General features: G+C 44.5%; 1 protein-coding gene across 1 annotated transcript in view; it reads right to left on the bottom strand.

Moving 5' to 3' along the window:
* Positions 1-21,511, bottom strand: part of TRIT1 (tRNA isopentenyltransferase 1) — a 64,229-nt gene that overhangs the window by 5,638 nt on the left and 37,080 nt on the right. Inside the window, exons 8-9 of the mRNA XM_069757160.1 lie at positions 7,099-7,176; positions 3,543-3,652 (exon numbers count right to left, since the gene is read on the bottom strand). Coding sequence (XP_069613261.1) covers positions 3,543-3,652; positions 7,099-7,176 — 188 coding nt within the window. The remainder of the gene's footprint in view (positions 1-3,542; positions 3,653-7,098; positions 7,177-21,511) is intronic.

Raw genomic sequence — 21,511 nt, 5'->3', positions numbered from 1 at the left:
CAACTTGTCATGTTTGGAGGAAAAAGAATATTGAGTTGCATCCATCAAACACCATACCTACTGTAAAACATGGTGGTGGAAACATCATGCTTTGGGGCTGTTTCTCTGCAAAGGGGCCAGGACGACTGATCCGGGTACATGAAAGAATGAATGGGGCCATGTATCGTGAGATTTTGAGTGCAAACCTCCTTCCATCAGCAAGGGCATTGAAGATGAAACGTGGCTGGGTCTTTCAACATGACAATGATCCAAAGCACACCGCCAGGGCAACGAAGGAGTGGCTTCGTAAGAAGCATTTCAAGATCCTGGAGTGGCCTAGCCAGTCTCCAGATCTCAACCCTATAGAAAACCTTTGGAGGAAGTTGAAAGTCCGTGTTGCCAAGCAAAAAGCCAAAAACATCACTGCTCTAGAGGAGATCTGCATGGAGGAATGGGCCAACATACCAACAACAGTGTGTGGCAACCTTGTGAAGACTTACAGAAAACGTTTGACCTCTGTCATTGCCAACAAAGGATATATTACAAAGTATTGAGATGAAATTTTGTTTCTGACCAAATACTTATTTTCCACCATAATATGCAAATAAAATGTTAAAAAAACAGACAATGTGATTTTCTGTATTTTGTTTTCTCAGTTTGTCTCCCATAGTTGAGGTCTACCTATGATGTAAATTACAGACGCCTCTCATCTTTTTAAGTGGTGGAACTTGCACTATTGCTGACTGACTAAATACTTTTTTGCCCCACTGTATATACAGGAGGAGATGACATACAGGTATATACTATATACAGGAGGAGATGACACACAGGTATATACTATATACAGGAGCAGATGACCTACAGGTATATACTATATACAGGAGGAGATGACATACAGGTATATGCTATATATAGAAGATGACATGCAGGTATATACTATATACAGGAGGAGATGACACACAGATATATACTATATACAGGGGAGATGACACAGGTATATACTATATACAGGAGGAGATGACATACAGGTATATACTATATATAGAAGGAGATGACATTCAGGTATATACTATATATAGGGGAGATGACACACAGCAGGTATATAATATATACAGGGGAGATGACATACAGGTATATACTATATACAGGAGATGACATACAGATGTATACTATATATAAGGGAGATGACAAACATGTATATACTGAGGTGATGAGGTGAAAATGAGAGGTGTGAGGTGAAAATGAAAAGGTGTGAGTGCAAAATGAGAGGAGTGAGGAAAAATAATGGAGTGATCAGAAAATGACAGATGTGAGGTTGAAATGACAAGTGTTAGGGGGGAATGAGAGGAGTGAGGGAGAAAATGAGAGATGTGAGGGAGAAAATGAGAGATGTGATTGGGAAAATGAGAGGCGGGATGGGAAAATAAGAGAAGTGACGTGCTATAACTAACCACAGATATTTACTATGCCCAGGCAACGCCGGGCTCTTCAGCTAGTTGTGAATAATTGTCATATATGTGTAGCCGTGTTATTATTTAATTCTATATATTTTTATGAGACATATTTTTATTTATTTGTTATATATTATTGCTTTTTGTATCAATCAGCTCTGGTGTGCCGTAGCCCCCCCACATACTGGTCTATATTATATATATTTTTTTGTTATATGTGTTTTATTTTAGATTATATATATATATATATATATATATATATATATATATATATATATATATATATATATATATATATATATATATATTTTTTTTTTTTAATAAAAATGTTATTAATTGTGTTATGTCTTTTTTAATAATAAAATTTATCAATTACATTTTTGTAAATATTTTTCTTTGGGGTATATGCTTTTTGTGGATCATTTACTTTTTTAGATTTATTTTCAATACTATTTGGTATTTCTTTTCTATATAGGATTTATATAAAAAAGAACCTAGACATGTTTGGTGTCTATGAACTCGTAACAACCTGGAGAATCATAATGGAAGGTCAGTTTTAGCATTCAGTGAACTTAGCAAAAAAGCCAAACAAAAAACCAGTGTGGGATTGCACTTTTTTTGCAATTTCGCCGCACTTGGAATTTTTTTCCTGTTTTCTAGTACACAACATGGTAAAACCAATGATGTCATTCAAAAGTACAACTTGTCCTGCAAAAAATAAGCCCTCACATGGCCATATTGACAGAAAAATAAAAAATTATGGTTCTGGGAAGGAAGGGAGCAAAAACGCAAAACAGAAAGCTCTGGGGGTTAAGGGGTTAAATAATGCATGTCGAAATAGTTGTGGCTGCATGAAGCTGCCAAACTATGAAAAACCAGCCTGGTCACTTACCTGCTGTTTAAAAGGGACCTATCTCTTGCTTAAAAAAAAAAATGTAACTTAATAGTTTGTATAAAAAAAATAAAAAAAAAGGCCCTGCGCTCCTGATTCTGTCGTCTTGCTCGTCATTTGGCGCTGCATCGCTCCATGCAGAGGTATTCACTTTTATTGCTTTTGAAGAGCAATAGGTGAAATTTCTGCTTGTAGCACAACAGGGCGTATCATCAGAGGAGACGCTGTTATTCACAGCTCGGCAGTTGAGCTAACAGTTCAGCAGTCTCAGAAGTTGCATAGTCATGACTGGCAGTGTCTGGAAAGGAGGAGTAAAAGTGCGTAGCCCCAGAGAAGACTCTGAAAAACTCCCAGTTGGACTGCACCCAGTGATTACACATACTGTGCTCCACAAGCAACGAATGTGAATATTTTTTAACAGAGTGACGCAGCACACAACGGAAAAAAGTTGCAGACACTGAAGAGCTCACAGATTTTTACAAGGTATTTAACTAAATTTTTTCAGCAAGTGACAGGTCATCTTTAAGTATAGATTCAGACAAGATTATGTAAAATTGTACTGCAACTAGCAAAAAAAATTGCTTTTTTTGCATCCATATTGTGTTTTTATACTACCTGTATATCCATTTTTGTACAACTGGATGAGATCCACTGGCATCTGTTTCTATACATCAACAATTAAAAAAATTGTACAAGACCAAACACAGTTTTCTATGTCATTATTTGCAATGTAAAAACGGATGCAATTTGGTGTCTGAATGGAGAACGCTTTTTTTAATGCGCTCATGGAGTTTAATGGATGAGTATGATCAGAAAGCCGGTTGAGACCATCAGTTTGTGTGTAAATGCGTTCATGTGAACAAATCCATTGACCCGTATTAGTCCGTTTTGCATACAGACATCACATGGACGTATAGTATAATACATCCCTTTTGCTTAAGTCCAGATGCGTGGATGTGCGTGCATGGAGGAGGGGTGGGCGATGGTACAAGTATCATGTACACTGTGCAGGTAATGGTGTAGTCGTGACATATTTTAGTCATCGTATCCCTGCTTCATCCATTGTCAGCCCCACTGATACATACAGAAGCAGACATACAGCAGCATCCGAAATTCAACACAAAAAATTGGAATTAAACATTAGGTAATATTAGGAGGTAACATTACATTACGTTAGGGGCAACAGACTTAAAATATAGTAAAATGACAAATATGCAAACCTGTAAGAAGCTGCTGACTATCTGTATAGCGGGTGACAGAACATTTTTGTCCCAAGCTGAAATATCGGTTACATCCAGTCCATACACACGTGGCACATTTGGTCCAGGCCCTACACATAAAGTTAAACTTGCTGTTAATTTCTAAGATAAATTTTACATTGCAAATAAACAAGAGGAACTCATCAATGTTTCAAAGCTTTCATCACTAGATATTCAGCAAACAAACGTAAAATTCAAAGGTGCAGGGGGTGCATGAAGATGGCGAGGTCCATCACGAATTGTTAACTTCTTGCAACCTGGTCAGAGTCTAGAAGAAGCATTATACAAGGTGAAACGGCCTTCCTAATCTTTCTGCACCTCTTGACTCACTGAATCACTCATTAATATACCATATGTCTAGAGAATAAATCATTGAAACATTGATGAGGGTCCCTTCTTTCTGTGGAATGCTATATCTGCAGTCTATTTAATTTGTAGTATGAGCAACACGCCTGCCCTGTTATACAGAACTGGGTGCAAACAGTATTGCTGTTCTGTGTGGGGGTTTCTATTGGAAAAAATATTTAAATAGCTGACATTTGATATAATAAACTAGAAAAATATATATACATAGTACTGTGCAATAGTACTGTGCAAAACTTTTAGGCAGGTGTGGGGGTCAAAGGAAGTAGGAGCAGGGTTGCCGCTGTAGGAAAATGGGTCAGTTTGCAGTAAAATGGTGCCGAGAGCAGCGCACCCACCAGCGCCATTTTGCTGGAGACCGCCAGAGGTTAAAATGAGCATTCGCTGCCCCCTGCGCCATTTTGCTGGAGAATGCCAGGACATGAAAGTGCACAAGTGCCGCCCACAGCAAGGGCGGCGCAAGTGTAAAACTAAAAAAAAGGAGGGTCACAAATTGTGAAGACAGGTGCGGTCATCTCTAGTGGTAGGAGATTCTTTTTTTTTTTTAAAGTCCACTGCAGATCCACCTGTCAATGAGGCCCTGCAGCTGCTGCAAAACTACAACTCCCATCATGCTTAGACTGATTGGGATAATGGGAACTGTAGTTTGGCAACAGCTGCAGAGCCACACAGGTTGTCCAAAACTGGTGTCCCCATACAGGAGTGTTTCACAACCTGTAGTCCTCCAGCAGAAGTTCTTTCCCCATAACAGTGTCAGCAGACATGTTATTAACTATTTGACCTATACACAAGCGCCCTCTTGGCCAACAGAGAACATACCTCTATGCCACAACATATACACCTACAAAAAGAAAACCCAGCTATGGATAATTAAGCAAGTATTAAAAAGATATATCAGTTGTTGTGCGCAATATAATTGTGCACAGAAACCATGCCAGAGATAGAGGTAGATAATCAGTACAAAATTTTATTCAAGCATAAAGTACATAAATGGACAAAAAAAAAATCAATGAATTGGAGACAGCAGCTAAAAGTAACTAATGTGAACAGATGGTAAGAGATGGTAATAATTGCACTGGTAAACGACACAAATAATCCTACTGTAGCACTGCACTACCGAAGTGTCACAACAGGTAGTCAAGAGTCATGGTACAAAGAAACGAAGTGACTAGACTAGATAGCCTTGGAACCTGCTAATCGCTAAATAAAGGGCATATTGCACGATCCCTGGGCAGTAAGAAAACAATCCCCATCAATCATTGTTAAATGCTGTTACCTTGGGACATTTTGCAGGGTAGTGCAGACGTGCTATCAGAACGGAAGGGCCTCGACGCGCGTTTCACCGCCGTGGCTTCATCAGGAGGCGTGGTAAGTAAAAGACAGGGCTGGAGTATTTGTAGGGCAACTAATAGAACCCCCGGCGAATCAGCGCACATACCCATCATAATGTGCAAACTGCCAGCGATGGGCGGGGCCCCATTGCAGTGCCCTGGAGCTGCAGGAAGGGGCGGTCCTTGAATACAAAAAAAACGCGGTGAAACGCACGTCGAGGCCCTTCCGTTCTGATAGCACGTCTGCACTACCCTGCAAAATGTCCCAAGGTAACAGCATTTAACAATGATTGATGGGGATTGTTTTCTTACTGCCTAGGGATCGTGCAATATGCCCCTTATTTAGCGATCAGCAGGTTCCAAGGCTGTCTAGCCTAGTCACTTCGTTTCTTTGTACGATGACTATTGACTACCTGTTGTGACACTTCGATAGTGCAGTGCTACAGTAGGATTCTTTGTGTCGTTTACCAGTGCAATTATTACCATCTCTTACCATCTGTTCACATTAGTTACTTTTAGCTGCCGTCTCCTATTCATTGATTTTTTTTTGTCCATTTATGTACTTTATGCTTGAATAAAATTTTGTACTGATTATCTACCTCTATCTCTGGCATGGTTTCTGTGCACAATTATATTGCGCACAACAACTGATATATCTTATTAATACTTGCTTAATTATCCATAGCTGGGTTTTCTTTTTGTAGGTGTATATGTTATTAACTATTTTACAACATTTGCTTCAATTTTTTTTGCGATTTTCCTCCTCTAAAACCTAGGTGCGTCTCATAGTCCGAAAAATACGGAATCTATATATATTCATGTCTACAGCCCAGAATCAGCAAGCAATTTTGTTGCACATTTTTGCGAAACTCACTTTTCAAAAAAGGGGGAAGCTCAGGCGGGACGGGACATGGCCAAGCAGTCCCAACAAATTAATAGTAATCTATGACACAAAAGGGAGGGAAAGTTACAAAAGAAATGTATGCCAACCCCTTACTGTTGTACATTTCTAGTGGTGGCACATTTGAAAGATGTGTCACACCGCTCAATGAATTTGGTGCATCTTACTTCAATGCAGACATCATCAATACTGGCATAGAAAACAATGCGTTGAAACAAAGGTCATTTATTTCTATTAAAACCATTCCACTGGAGGCAGTATATTATTTACAAGGTGTTATTTTATCATAGCCAAACTCGCTTGTACAGACACAACATGCAAGCATTATATTCAAAGATTCTATTTCTGCACACAGCTAATAAGAGCCTTTTCTACATAGCAACACAAAAAATGTGCAGTAAATTGTGCCTTCTGTTATGAACATGGCAGGAACAGGACCTGCCTTCCATCTGCTCTTCCTTAAATATGAAACTTTGGAGGAGCACCTGCTCCATGCCTGCTTTGTGCCATAGTATGCGAAGAACAGCTGCTGACATTGGCTACAATCCAAAAGTAAAAGGGTGGGGGGAAACAATCTAAAAAGACAAGGGATACCAAGAAAAATCACAAAAATAGTTACCTAAATGGAAAGCATATATGCATAGATCCTAAATATTGGGATCTGTGAATTCATTTACTCAGTTATTTGGAGATATATTTTTCTGGCATTGGATGTCCAAGGCCACAATATTGTAGGCAGCTGTCACCTGTTCTAGAACATACCTGATCATATCTGAGCCATGTAAGAAAGTTTATATAAAACTTTGTATGTGCAACCTTTCATTCCAAAAACTTAAGAAATGAATCATAATTTACTGATCATGCACATTAGAAGCTGCTACATGCAACAGTGCAAAAATAAAGGTTAAATGAAGCTACATACGTTTTAAGAATCTGTTTTTCACCCACTTATTTTGTTTTTTGGCATATTTTTGGGTTCTCTGCTTCAATGCTTCGATACCTGTAAAATAAATTGACTTATTTACCAGTATTGGAACATATATTCATACACCCGTTACTAAAGAAGGAAAAGCTGTGGAATTATGGAAATCAAAGGATCTACAGACATGTTAATGATATGCAAGTGATGAAAAATGGAAACATTTTCAAAACATTTTAATAGGTTTAGTATTGACTATGAGTAGAGATGGGCGGACTCCTGGATGTTTGGGTTCGGCCGAACAGTTAAAAAAAAAAAGTTTGGGTACCAGAACAATATCCGGACCCAAACACCATTCACTTGAATGGGGGGCTCAAATATCCTGTGTTTGTCATGCTGTCTTGTGCATGACAACGCGGCAAACACTGCTTCTGATCAGCGGTAAAATCATTGCCGCCAGTCAGACAGCTGCGGTTCCCATGCTGTCATGTGACAGCGTGAGCCCTTAGATGTGATTGGAGTTCTAAAGTTTATCTCCAATCACTGGCATCAGCTGATGGGATTACTACTCCCATTAGCCGACGCCTGCTGCCGCTAATAACAGTGAGTGGAGGCGGCGGTTGATGGGAGTATTCATCAGCCGGCGCCTGAGCTCTACATAAATAAAAACAAAAACCCAGAGTGCGTTCTCCTGCATTTTTGATAACCAGCCAGGCAAAACTGACAGCTGAGGGCTACAACCCTCAGCTGTCAGCATTAGCAAGGTTGGTTCTCAAGAATAGAGGAGTCCCCACTCTGTTTTTTTTAATTATTTCAATAATTAAAAAAAAAACAAATAAAAAAAAAATGATGTGGGGCCACCCCTAATTTTGACAACTAGCCTTGCTAAAGCAGACAGCTGGGGGCTGCTATTCTCAGGCTAGTAAGGGGCCATGGATATTGGCCCCCAAAGCCTAAAAATAGCAGCCCAAAGCTACCCAGAAATGGCACATCTATTAGATGTGCTTTTCTGGCACTTTGCCCTGCTTTTCCCACTTGCCCTGTAGCAGTGGTGAGTGTGGTAATATTTATGGGGTTGATGTCACCTTTGTATTGTCAGGTAACATCAAGCCCACAGATTAGTAATGGAGAAAGACACCTATCCATTACTAATCCTATAGTTATATTGTAAATAAACAAACAGCAAGAATAAAAGGGTTTTATTTTAAATAAAAACATACCACTTTTACATTTTTTATTTAAAAAACAGTAATTAGACCTACTGGTAATTGTATTTCCAGGAATCCATCCTGACAGCACACTGGAGGACGTCCTTCTTATCCTTGATGGGACAGGAACACGAGAGGTTAAAAGGACCCTCCCCCTACCACCCTCCAGTGCTTTTCCAAAGTAACACATCTGGATGGATGCAAAAACACAGGTTTATTCCAACAAAATAATCAACCATACAAATGTTACATCACATGAGTATAAAGATCATACATTAGGGAGGGAACTAATAGTGCTGTCAGGATGGATTCCTGGAAATACAATTACCAGTAGGTCTAATTACTCTTTTCCAGTTCACCACCTGACAGCACACTGGAGAAATACCAAAGGAGAATGGTATTCAGGGTGGGACTACTGCTTGAAGTACCTTCCTACCAAAAGCCAACTGAGGCGATACTACATCTAACTTGTAGTGCTTCGAAAAGGTACTAAGGCTACACCATGATGCAGCTCTGTAGATCTGATCTGCCGTCGCCCCCCCTTTCTCTGCCCATGACGTGGCCATGGCTCTAGATGAATGGGCTTTGATGTTGACCGGGGAATTTTGCCCGCTAGCTCTATAGGCTAAGTTGATCGTGGATTTTATCCACCGTGCGATAGTCGCTTTAGACGCTTTCCTACCTTTATTTGGACCCCTGAACTGGACAAACAAATTGTTGTCCTGTCTCCAGGGTCTGGATATTTCAAGGTACCTGAGCACCGAGACCCTTACGTCTAAGTTATGATAAAATCTTTCTTTCTGATTTTTAGGGGACTGGCAAAATGATGGTAAGACAATTTCCTGATTCATATTGGAATCTGACACAACTTTAGGGAGAAATGCCGGATCGAGTCTGAATACTAGTTTATCCTCGAATATCTGCAAGTATGGATTCTGCACCGACAGGGCCTGTAGTTCCCCCAATCTTTTTGCCGACGTGATTGCAACTAAAAATGCGGTTTTGAGAGAGAGTTTATCCACTTCTATATCCCCCGATACATCCCACGCCGGTTTACATAGGAAATTCAGAAGTTCAAATCCCACGGCGGGACAGAACGTCTAATCAGTGGTTTTAGTCTCTGGACGGCTTTAGAGAAATGGCTAATCCAGGGATGAGCAGAAAGGGAAGAGTCAAAGAATACACTTAGGGCCGCTATCTGGACCCTTAATGTGCTTGGTCTAAGACCTTTTTGAAACCCACTGCAAAAAAATCAAGAATTTTGGGGATATTTGGGTGGTCAGTATCAACTGTCGTCTCTCCGCAAAACCCACAGAATCTCTACCAAATTTTCAAATAAATAGCCGATGTTACTGGCTTCCTGCTCGCTTGAAGGGTAGAAATGACATCATCCGAGAGACCTTTTGCTCTCAAGACCTTCCGTTCAGGATCCAGGCCGCCAGCTGAAGTGCTCCTGGATTCTGGTGTAGAACTGGTCCTTGTAGAAGAAGATCCTCTCTCTCCGGCAACAGGAGGGGTTCTTCTACTGATAGTTTTCTCAACAATGGGAACCAACTGCGTTTCGGCCAGTGAGGAGCTATGAGAATGACCTTGGCCTCGTCCTCGCAGATTTTCCTGAGTGTCCTCGGAATCATCGCTAGAGGAGGAAATGCATATAGGAGACCGTGATTCCAGGGTTGTGAGAAAGCATCGATCGCGGCAGGAGTCTCCCAAGGGTTTAGGGAGTAGAAGGTCCTGAGCTTTGCGTTTCCCTTTGAAGCGAATAGGTCCACCGACGGCATTCCCCAATGATGACACAGGTCTTTGAACACCTCGTTGTTCAGTTCCCACTCCGTGGGGGATACGCTTTTCCTGCTGAGGAAATCTGCCAACTGGTTCTTGGAGCCCTCCAGGTGAATTGCCGTGATTGACAGAACCGACTTTTCTGCCCACTTGAATATCCATCCCGCCAGGTCTTGTAATGCCGGATGTCTTGGACCCCCTTGATGCCGCAGGAATGCTACCGTTGTCGTGTTGTCTGAGAAGACCTTCACGTGTTTGTTCTGTAGCAGATGTTGTGCTGCCGTCAGGACCTCCCAAACCGCTTGTAGTTCCCTGTGGTTTGATGACTGGTTGCTGTCTGCCTCTTTCCAGCGACCTTGAAAATATCTTCCCAGTACATGACCTCCCCAACCGAGCTGACTGGCGTCTGTTGTAACTGAAACGCTTGGTGTTTGAAGCCATGGTACCCCCAGTCGGAGGTTCCTGGGAAGAGTCCACCAACCCAGAGATCTTTTGATCTGCGGAGTAAGGTTCAGAGTTCGGTTCAGCGAGTTTTGTCTTCTGTTCCAGCTTCTCAGGACTCCCCTCTGAAGCTGTCGAGAATGAAACTGGCTCCATCTTACACAGGGAATACACGCCGTCATCAGACCTAGTATCTTCATCCCGTCTCTGATCGTATTCCGACCTCGGGAAAAGTGACGGATCTTCTGTATTATGCCCTTCAGCCTGTCCTCCGGAAGGAAGGACATTCTTGTTTGTGAATCGAGCATGACTCCCAAGAATTTTATTTTGGGTTTTGGGATTAGGTCTGATTTTTGCCAATTTACAATCCATCCTAGATTCTCTAGAGTTGAGATGAGGGACCGACAGTTGATCCTGAGTTGGACTTCTGAGTCTGCTGCTATTAGGAAGTCGTCCAAATAGGGGACCACCATTATATCCTGATTCCTCAGGAAAGCAACTACTTCTACCATAAGTTTTGTAAAAACTCTGGGAGCGGAGGCCAGGCCGAAGGGGAGACAGCGGAATTGGAAATGGAAGATCTTTCCAAGACTACCGCGAACCGCAGGAACCTCTGATGGTTTAGATAGATGGGAACATGGTAATATGCACTCTTTAAGTCTAGAGTGCACATGACCATGCCTTTTCCCAACAGGGGAATGGTGGACCGAATCGACTCCATCTTGAACCTTTTGTAAATGACCCAATTGTTCAGATGTTTTAAATTTATAATGGTTCTCGATTCTCCCGATGGTTTTGTTACCGAGAAGAGATTTGAGTAATGACCCCTGCCCTCTTCCTGAGGGGGTACTGGGACAATGGCCGCCATTTTTAGAAGGTCCTGAATGTCTGACCACATGGGGGATGACAGTTTTAGATGGGAGCTGGATACCAGGAATCTTTCGGGAGGAAGAGATGTGAATTCTATTTTGTATCCCTGGGATACTATCTGTAAGACCCATGGACTTGATGTGATCTCCCTCCAACCTTCCAGAAAACCTGTCAGACGACCCCCCCACTCTGATGGCGTCATTTTCTGCGGTAACTGGAACCCTGTCCAGAGTAGCTTGATTCTTTATATTTAGGCCTGTTATCCCCCCCCTTTTTGGTAGCTCCATCTACCCTGCTTTCCCTTACCCCTATAATCGGGTTTTTGATTATAGCGGGGCCTCCGAAAGGGCTGGAATTTTTTAGGTTTCTCTTCCGTAAAACCTTTCTTAACATCTGCAGCTTTCTCTAAAATATCGTCGAGGACTGGTCCGAAGACCTTGCCCCCGGAAAAGGGTATAGCACACAATTTATTCTTAGAATGCATGTCCCCTAACCAGCTCTTAAGCCAGATGGCTCTACGGGCTGCATTCGATAGCGACTGGCCCCTAGCTGCGAACCTAACCGATTCTGCAGATGCGTCTGCCAAGAAGGTAGTTGCTAGTTTTAGCAAGGGTAGGGATTTTAGAATATTATCTCTGGATGTTTTAGCTATCAACTGATCTTTGAGATCATCTAGCCAAAGGTCCATGGAGCGGGCTACAGATGTCGCTGCAATATTAGTCCCAATAATTGCCGAGGAACTTTCCCAGGCCCTTTTAAGAAGGCCGTCTGCTTTTCTGTCCATGGGTTCTTTCAAGTTGGACGAATCTTCAAACGGAATCGCCGTCCTTTTGGAGACTTTAGCCAAGGGTATGTCAATTTTTGGTACATCAACCCACTCCTTGACTTCCTCTGGGTTAAACGGCAAGCGAAGTCTGAAGTCCTTAGGGATAGTCAGTCTCTTCTCGGCTTCCTCCCATTCCTCCAGAATCATAGATCTGATATGGGAGTTAACAGGGAACACCTTGGATGTCTGTGAGCGCAAGCCTCCAAACATTTCGTCCTGAACGGAGCAAGATGGCTGCGGCTCCTCCACCTGCATGGTGTGCCGCACTGCTTCCAACAGTTCTCCAGTGTCCGCAGCAGAGAACAGATATCTTCTCCCTTTCTCCGGGGGATCTCTACTCTCATCTTCCTCCTCTACCTCCGACCCACAGGATGATTAGTCTATGGAAGAGTACTCGACCCTTGGTCTTTTCCTCGGCCTCTCCGAAGGTGAAGGTGAGGGTGAAACTTGAGGGAGTACCAGACTTGAGACTGAAGCCTGAACTTCCTCCCTTATCATGGCTCTCATATTAGACATAAGAGACGCCTGCTCCTCTCCTATGACTTTGCAGGTGCACACTTCACATAGGGGTTTCTGCCAGGAATCCTTTAGCTTAACCGCACAGATAGGACACTTCTTATTCCTATTGGGTTTCTTTACCGATTTCTCAGATAGAGAGGCTGCCTATGGAGAAATATATATATATATATATATATATATATATATATATATATATATATATATATATATATATATATATATATATATATATATATATATATATATATATATATATATAGCAAACACTAGCGGTTTTTTTTTGCCTCTACTTACTAGTGCTGCTGACTCCTGACCCTCTGCTCTAGCTGCGTCCTCCATGATGCTCTAGAGATCACTACCGCCCCTGCACATACCTTTTTATTCTGTTCCTCACTTCAGACAAAAAATGACGCTCCAGCGTTCTCCACCGCTCTTTTCTCTGCACTTCCTGTGGCAGAGACGCCGTCCGTCCCCCTCAGCCGCAAACCGGAAGTGACATGCGGCCGGAAAGAGAGGAAGGTGCGGCGTTGAACTGGTTCCCCCAGCGGCCGCATGGAGACGCCGACGCCAGCAGAGGCCGCCGCTGAGCCTGCACACACCAGGGGACGGACGGAGAAATCGAGAGCCCCCGCCAGGAGGAAGCGATCCCCAACCCAGGAGCAGCGCTACACTGGTAGGCTGAGGGACCCTTCGGGCGGGTGTCAGCCAACGGGTGTCTCAGGAGGGAAGGGTGAGGCTGAGCCCCCCCGATCCACATCCCCCCCGCACAGAACGGCAGATCCTCTCGTCCGTTCCTATCCCTGATGGGACAGGAAAAACACTGAAGGGTGGTAGGGGGAGGGTCCTTTTAACCTCTCGTGTTCCTGTCCCATCAAGGATAAGAAGGACGTCCTCCAGTGTGCTGTCAGGTGGTGAACTGGAAATAAACATTTAGGGTATGTTCACACGTTCAGGATTTCCATCCTTTTTTTTTCAGGACTGTTTTTAAAAAACTGCAGCTCTTGGCAGAAAACGCAGGTCCTTTTTTTGGTCCTTTTATGATGCGTTTTTTGATGCGTTTTTTGATCCTTTTTTTTTTATGCAGTTTTCTAACCCTAACCCTAACCCTACCCCTATTCTAACCTTAGTGAAAAAAAAAAAAAAAAAAATTCTTAATTTTTTTATTGTCCCTACCAATGGGGGTGACAAAGTGGGGGGGGGTGTCATTTACTATTTTTTTATTTTGATCACTGAGATAGATTATATCTCAGTGATCAAAATGCACTTTGGAGCGAATCTGCCGGCCGGCAGATTCGGCGGGCGCACTGCGCATGCGCCCGCCATTTTGCAAGATGGCGGCACCCAGGGAGAAGACGGCCGGACGGACATCGGGACGCCGGGTAAGTATAAGGGGGGGAGATTAGGGCACGGGGGGGCCATCGGAGCACTGGGGGGGGGCATCGGAGCACGGGGGGGGGGGGGGGCATCGGAGCACGGGGGGCGGGATCGGAGCCCGGGGGGGGGCAGCCACACTCCGCCCACGCACTTCCGCCCGCTCCCCCGCACTTCCTGCTGCAGCGGTTCTGCACATCAAATCGCAGTAAAACCCGCAGATATATTTTTGATCTGCGGGTTTTACTGCGGTTTTGACCTCACAATGGAGGTCTATGGGTGCAGAACTGCTGCGGTTCAGGAAAAAGAAGTGACATGCTCCTTCTTTTTTGCCGCAGCTATTCTGCGCGGCTTTTTAAACGAAATTCCGGATCATGTGCACAGCAGTGACTGTTTTCCATAGGGTTACATTGTTATGTACCCTGCATGGAAAACAGCTGCGGAACCGCAGCGGCAAAACCGCTGCGGTTCCGCAGTAAAAAACGCACTGTGTGAACATGGCCTTATACTTGTTTAACACCCATTCCATTGATTCCCTCGTCTCCTAAAATAAAACAAAAATAAAAAACAACATGTCCCTCACCTGTCCATTTTTCTGTCCCACGCTGTAATCCATGCCTGGGAATAAATAGTTTTCAACCTGAATGGTGCCAAGATGCAACCATCCAGGTTGAGAACCACTGATAAATGCCTTGTCATGCCATCACTGAGGTTATTAATAGGAATGTTCTGCTATGCTGAATGCACTTTAATATGCAAATCTGCTGGCAGCTCCCTTTGCAATTGCCAATCAATGACTTCTAAGATGTGCTCCATGGTAGACAAGTCCAGAATCACTACAAGCCATGGTAATAAGTTTAGGCCATTCAGGCTGCTCATATTAATGTGAGGAACATACAGGTCTTGTGATGTCATGGTGAAAAAACTGCTTCTGGGAAACTTTGGAGAAATGGCTGTATCACTGGTTCCATGATCATCAATGTAAGGCTGAGCTGTTAGTGTACCTGGAATGAAGACTAGAAGGTTTCAGCTATACCCATCTTGGCCTGTGTTTCATTACAGGATTGGTGGGGGGGGAGGCACTGTTTAAGACTAGGGTTGAGCGACTTACTTTTATAGGATCGGGTCGGTTTTCACGAAACCCGACTTTTTCAAAAGTCGGGTCGAGTGAAATCGGCTGATCCTATAAAAAAGTCGGGGTCGGGGTCGGCCGAAACACGAAACCCAATGCAGTGCAATGGGTTTCCAATGCTTCCCAGGGTCTGAAGGAGAAGAAACTCTCCTACAGGCCCTGGGATCCATATTTAAGTGTAAAATAAAGAATTAAAATAAAAAATATTGCTATACTCACCCTCTGACGCGCCCTGGTACTAACCGGCAGCCTTCCTTCCTTAGAATCAGCGCGTGAAGGGCCTTAGATGACGTCGCGGCTTGTGATTGGTCGCGCGACCGCCCATGTGACCGCTCGCGCGACCAATCACAAGCCGCGACGTCACCGAAGGTCCTTCAAGCGCTGATTCTTAGGAAGGAAGGCTGCCGGAAAGAAGCAGGGCGCGTCCGAAGGTGAGTATATTCCTATTAGGTATATACTCACCCTCGGACGCGCCCTGCTTCTTTCCGGCAGCCTTCCTTCCTAAGAATCAGCGCTTGAAGGACCTTCGGTGACGTCGCAGCTTGTGATTGGTCTCGCGAGCGGTCACATGACCAATCACAAGCCGCGACGTCATCTAAGGCCCTTCACGCGCTGATTCTAAGGAAGGAAGGCTGCCGGTTAGTACCAGGGCGCGTCAGAGGGTGAGTATAGCAATATTTTTTATTTTAATTCTTTATTTTACACTTAAATATGGATCCCAGGGCCTGAAGGAGAGTTTCCTCTCCTTCAGACCCTGGGAACCATTGGAAACCCAATGCACTGCATTGGGTTTCGTGTTTGGGCCGACCCCGACTTCTTTATAGGATCGGCCGATTTCACTCGACCCGACTTTTGAAAAAGTCGGGTTTCGTGAAACCCGACCCTATAAAACTAAAAGTCGCACAACCCTACTTTTAAGATGTCAGTGGTCACCAATTGCAATAGTAGATGCCAGCAGAAGATCTTGATGATTTGTATGCCCAAGTGCATACTCGATACTTAATAAATCCGAGCGGTTTCAAAGCATTAAGCTACTTACTGGTAGCGGCATTTTTCGGAGGCCCATGACAGCACACGAGAGAGGGGATCCGCCCTTAAGGAACAGGAAACCTACAGATACAAAAGGGCGGCACCTCTCCCCATGCATCAGTTGTATTTCAGAGCCTGAGAGGACTGCCGCGGTTAGTGGTACACAAATATACATTATATACATTATATACATTTGAAACAAAATAACCCATTATTGTAATAAGACACCATACGTGAGATTTACATATTACGCTATATACATATCAGGAAGTGCTACCCCCACGTGAATAGGGAGGGAACTAAGGGTGCTGTCATGGGCCTCCGAAAAATGCCGCTACCAGTAAGTAGCTTAATGCTTTATTCAGACTCCCATGACAGCACACGAGAGATTTACAGAGATGTAAGCTACCTTAGGGAGGGACTATAGATTGTAGCACCCTTAACCCAAAGGAAAGATCAGAGGAGGACCCCAAATCCAACCGATAGTGTTTAAAGAAAGTGGAAGGGGATGACCATGTGGCCGCCTTACATATCTGCTCCACTGACACTCCAGATCTTTCTGCCCAGGATGACGCCATGGCCCGGGTGGAATGTGCCTTTAGGTTCTGCGGAGCTGGCCCCCCACCTGCTGTATAAGCTAGAGAGATAGTTTCCCTAATCCATTTAGCCAGTAAATATTTCGATACTCTAAACCCTTTCCTTGGACCTTGGAAGGAAAGAAGCAGTGCTCCATCTTTCTTCCAATTATCAGTAGCTGAAATATACTGAAGAAGAGATCTCCTGACGTCTAACGTATGAAGCTCCTGCTCTTTAGGATTAGAGGGATTAGGAATAAAGGACGGCAAAACTATCTCCTGTGATCTATGGAACCGTGTCGCCACCTTTGGCAGATATGCTGGGTCTGGTCTAAGGACTACTCTGTCTGACAAGATTTCAGTGTATGGAGGAGCTCTGGAAAGTGCCTGTATATCCCCTATCCTGCGAGCTGAGGTTATGGCGATCAGGAAGGCTGTCTTAAGTGTCAACATTTTGATCGAGGCCTCCTGCAGAGGTTCAAAGGGGGGTTTAGTTAGAGAGGACAGAACTAAATTTAAATCCCATGGAACTGTTCTGTCTTTATGCAGTGGTGTAGATCTACTAACTGCCTTCATAAACCTCGCTATCCAGTAGTTATTTGCTATATTACAGGAAAATAGGGCACCTAAAGCTGAGACCTGTACCCTAAGGGTACTAGGAGAGAGTTTTAACTCGAACCCCTTCTGTAGGAACTCTAGGATTTGTTGTACTGGCACCCCGTCTTGGACATTAAACTTTGAACAAGACAAGAACTTTCTCCAAGTCCTAGAGTAGATTCTCGTAGTTATTTGCTTTCTACTCTTTAGGAGAGTCTCCACCAAGTTTGGAGAGAAGCCTTTCCCCACTAATAGTGACCGTTCAAACTCCATGCCGTCAAATGGAGCCCCGCCACTTGTGGATGGGAGATCGGTCCCTGAGAAAGCAAGTCCGGGATCTCTGGCAGTACCCAGGGGACCGCTACAGACATTGTCTTGAGCCAGGCAAACCAGGTTCTTCTGGGCCAAAAGGGGGCGATAAGGATGACTTTCGCTCGATCCTCCCTGATTTTCCTCACCACTAGAGGTATCAGGTTCAGTGGTGGGAAAGCATAGGCCAGTGGAAAATCCCATTTTATGAGAAACGCGTCTACCGCCAGGGGATTCTCCCTGGGATTTAGGGAGCAAAAAAGTTTTACTTTTCTGTTGTTTCTGGTGGCGAATAGATCCACCACTGGTTGACCCCATCTGCGGACGACGAGATTGAAAATGTCCTCGTTGAGAGACCACTCTCCCTGTTTTAACACATTTCGGCTGAGGAAATCTGCTGCCACATTTTCTTTTCCCTTGATGTGAAGAGCTGTCAAAGATAGAAAATTGAGCTCTGCCACCTGGAACAACCGATCCGTGATCTGCATTAAAGTTTCGGAACGAGTTCCCCCTTGCCGGTTTATGTAAGCGACCGCCACTCTGTTGTCCGACAGAATTCTGACGTGCTGGCCCTGCAGATATACGAGGAATTTTTTAACAGCCAGTTCAACCGCCAACAACTCTCTTTGATTTGATGAAAATGTTGTGAAGGGTTCCCACTGTCCCTGGACCACCATGTCCCCCATATAGGCTCCCCACCCTGAAGAGCTGGCATCCGTGGTTATCACGTGGGTGACATCTACCATCCAGGGAACCCCTGCTGATAAATTTTGTTTATCTAGCCACCATCTAAGGGAATTCAATGTTATCGGCCTCAATGTCAATTTCCCATTCAATGCGCCTCCTAAGGCTCTGTCATGGAACAGGACTTCTTTTTGTAGGGACCTGGTGTGGAACTGAGCCCACTTAACTGCTGGGATGCAAGATGTGAGTGACCCAAGTAGAGACATTGCTTGTCTAAGTGTCATGGAAGGTGTATTGATTGCTCTTAATACAAAACTCTGAATTTGGTCCATTTTCTCCATAGGGAGGAGACACTGCTGTGTCACTGAATTCAACATTAACCCCAGGAATTTTTGAACATTTAGGGGCTGTAATTTTGATTTTTCAAAGTTTATGATCCAACCCAACCGTTCTAGTTTGGTTTTAGCAATCTCCCATTGTGACAGACAATGATCTACCGAGTTACCTACAATGAGGAAATCGTCTAAGTAGGGGACTATAAGGATATTTGACTCTCTTAAATGCGCCATGACTTCCGCAATTATTTTAGTAAACACCCTAGGTGCCGAGGTGATCCCAAAGGGGAGTGCTCTGAATTGAAAATGTTGAATCCTACCCCCCATTAGTATCGCTACCCTCAGGTACCGTTGGAAATCAGCATGAATGGGTACATGATAGTAGGCATCTTTCAAATCCACTACTACCATGAAACAGTTGTTGAAAAGCATCTTTATTGCCGAATTGATGGACTCCATTTTGAAAGTGTGTTTCACCAAAAACTTATTGAGACCCTTAAGATTTATAATGGTCCTGTAAGATTTATCAGGCTTCTGGATTAGGAACAGGGGAGAGTAAAACCCTTTCCCTGCCTGAGAATACGGCACTTCTACCAAAACATTTTTGGAACAAAGAGTCCTCACTTCCTCTTCTAGGGCGAATTGTTCAGTGGGAGATGAGCGCCAGGGTGTTAAACTAAATTTGTCCTGTGGAATATGAACAAATTCCAGCTTGAGACCATGGGAAACAGTGTCTTTTATCCAAACGCTGTTTGTGATTTTCGACCACTCTGCCGAGAAACGCAATAGTCTCCCTCCCACTGGAATTGCCAGTCATTGGTCTTGTTTTTTATTTTCCGTCTGGTTACGGCGAAACATGAGACCTGTACCTCGCTTTCGCCTATCCTCCCATCTGGGACGATCTCTCCCTGGTGAAAAGGCTCGCTTTCCTCCCCGGTTGAACCTTCTTTTGTTGAAGGGACGACGGTATGGATTGAACAGGTTGGGAAACTTTTTCTTATCATCTCCTGCTTTCTCCAGGAGTTCATCCAGGGTAGGCCCAAATAAATACTCGCCTTTACAAGGGATAGCGCAGAGCTTTGCTTTTGCCTGCATATCCCCCGGCCAGCATTTCAGCCATAGGGCTCTCCTTGCAGCATTAGAAAGTCCTGCTGCTCTAGCAGCCAACTTTACGGAGTCAATTGAGGCGTCTGATAAAAAAGCCGCCCCCTCCTGGATTACAGGTAATGCTGAGAGAATGGAATCTCTAGAGGCCCCTTGTTTTAATTGGGTCTCCAACTGGTCCAGCCAGACCATCATTGACCTTGCCGTGCAGGTTGAAGCTACCGCAGGTCTTAAGGAGCCAGCTGCCATCTCCCAGGTTCCCTTCAGGAAGGTATCCACTTTCCTATCCAGGGGGTCTTTAAGTGTTCCCATATCTTCAAATGGGAGAGAAGATCGTTTAGCTACCTTGGCAATTGCTGCATCCAGCTTTGGTGCTTTCTCCCAGTTACCTACTGCTGGGTCATCAAAAGGGTATCGACGTTTTTGCGCAGGTGGTAAGGAGCCTTTTCTCTCCGGTTTTCTCCACTCCCTATTAATAAGATCTTGTATTTTCTCATTTAAAGGAAACACTCTGCGCCTCTTTTGCTCCAATCCACTGAACATCATTTGTTCTTTGGATAGTTGAGGCTTGGGTTCCGATATTCCCATTGTGCCTCTGACCGCCTTTACCAATTTGTCTATCCTTTCTAGGGGTAGGCAAAACCGAGCAGCGTCTTCTTCCGAAGAGGAGGATGATGCTGCTGAATTGTCTGATTCTTCGGACTTGTCCTTTTCCATAGACGAATCAGATTCAGTTCTCTGCCTAGAACCTCCTGACTGTGAAAGGTTTTTAAAGGACTCTTTAACCTCCATTCTAATCATCTCCTTGAGACTTCCTTCCAGAACCTCACCGTCTGCTGGATACAGGGGTCACATAGTTTTTTAGGGTGTGAGTCAGGCAAGGGAACCCCGCAGATGGCACATTCCCTATGCTTCGCCTTACTGACGTTTTTCCTTCCCTACATAAAAACACATGAGGGGAGACTAGTCACTAAGTGAACTTTCTCGAAGATCACTTACCAGTGGCTGCTCACACCCAGAAATACCGAAGCACGAGGGGGATCCTTTTTGGCTGACCCTCCAGACCCCTGTCTGGAGGAGCTTCTGCGGCCCGAACCATCGCTCCTCTTTTCATGTTCCTTCTCCTTGGGTTTCTGGGATGCTTGTTCCAGCAGCACAACCTGCTGATCCTGATCTGAATCCATTTTCAGTAAATTGGAGCCAGAACCCGGGAACATGCTGCTGGAGCCGCCTTATAAAGCCCCTCCTTCGGTCAGCGCATCCTGCCCAGCTTGCTTGTTTAATTTTCCCGCCCTCCCGCAGCTGTGGGGAATCAATCGTTACTCCGGAGGGATTGCGGCATGATCTCCGGTGGGCGCCGCCATCTTGGAGCCCCCGCGCATGCGCAGGAGCTCACCGATCCGGAAGACGTCGCCGGCTCCGCCCCCCGACGTCACCACAGCTTTCAGCGCTTCCTGTCAGCGCTGCAGCCCTTGTGGAACGCCGAGGCCGGCCAGCTACGATCCGATTGGCGCCCCCTAGATGCCGCCGCGCCCCCCCCTGTCCAGAGAGACCCACAGCCCACGGGAAGGGCGACTTACCAGACGCTGGCCCCGGAGACCGGACACCCCCTGGCGACCGCTCCTCGCTGCCTA

Source organism: Ranitomeya imitator, chromosome 3, assembly GCF_032444005.1.
Source record: "Ranitomeya imitator isolate aRanImi1 chromosome 3, aRanImi1.pri, whole genome shotgun sequence".
Classification (NCBI taxonomy): Eukaryota; Metazoa; Chordata; class Amphibia; order Anura; family Dendrobatidae; genus Ranitomeya; species Ranitomeya imitator.
The sequence above is the reverse complement of the archived record's forward strand: the minus strand, read 5'-3'. Positions and strand labels throughout refer to the sequence as shown.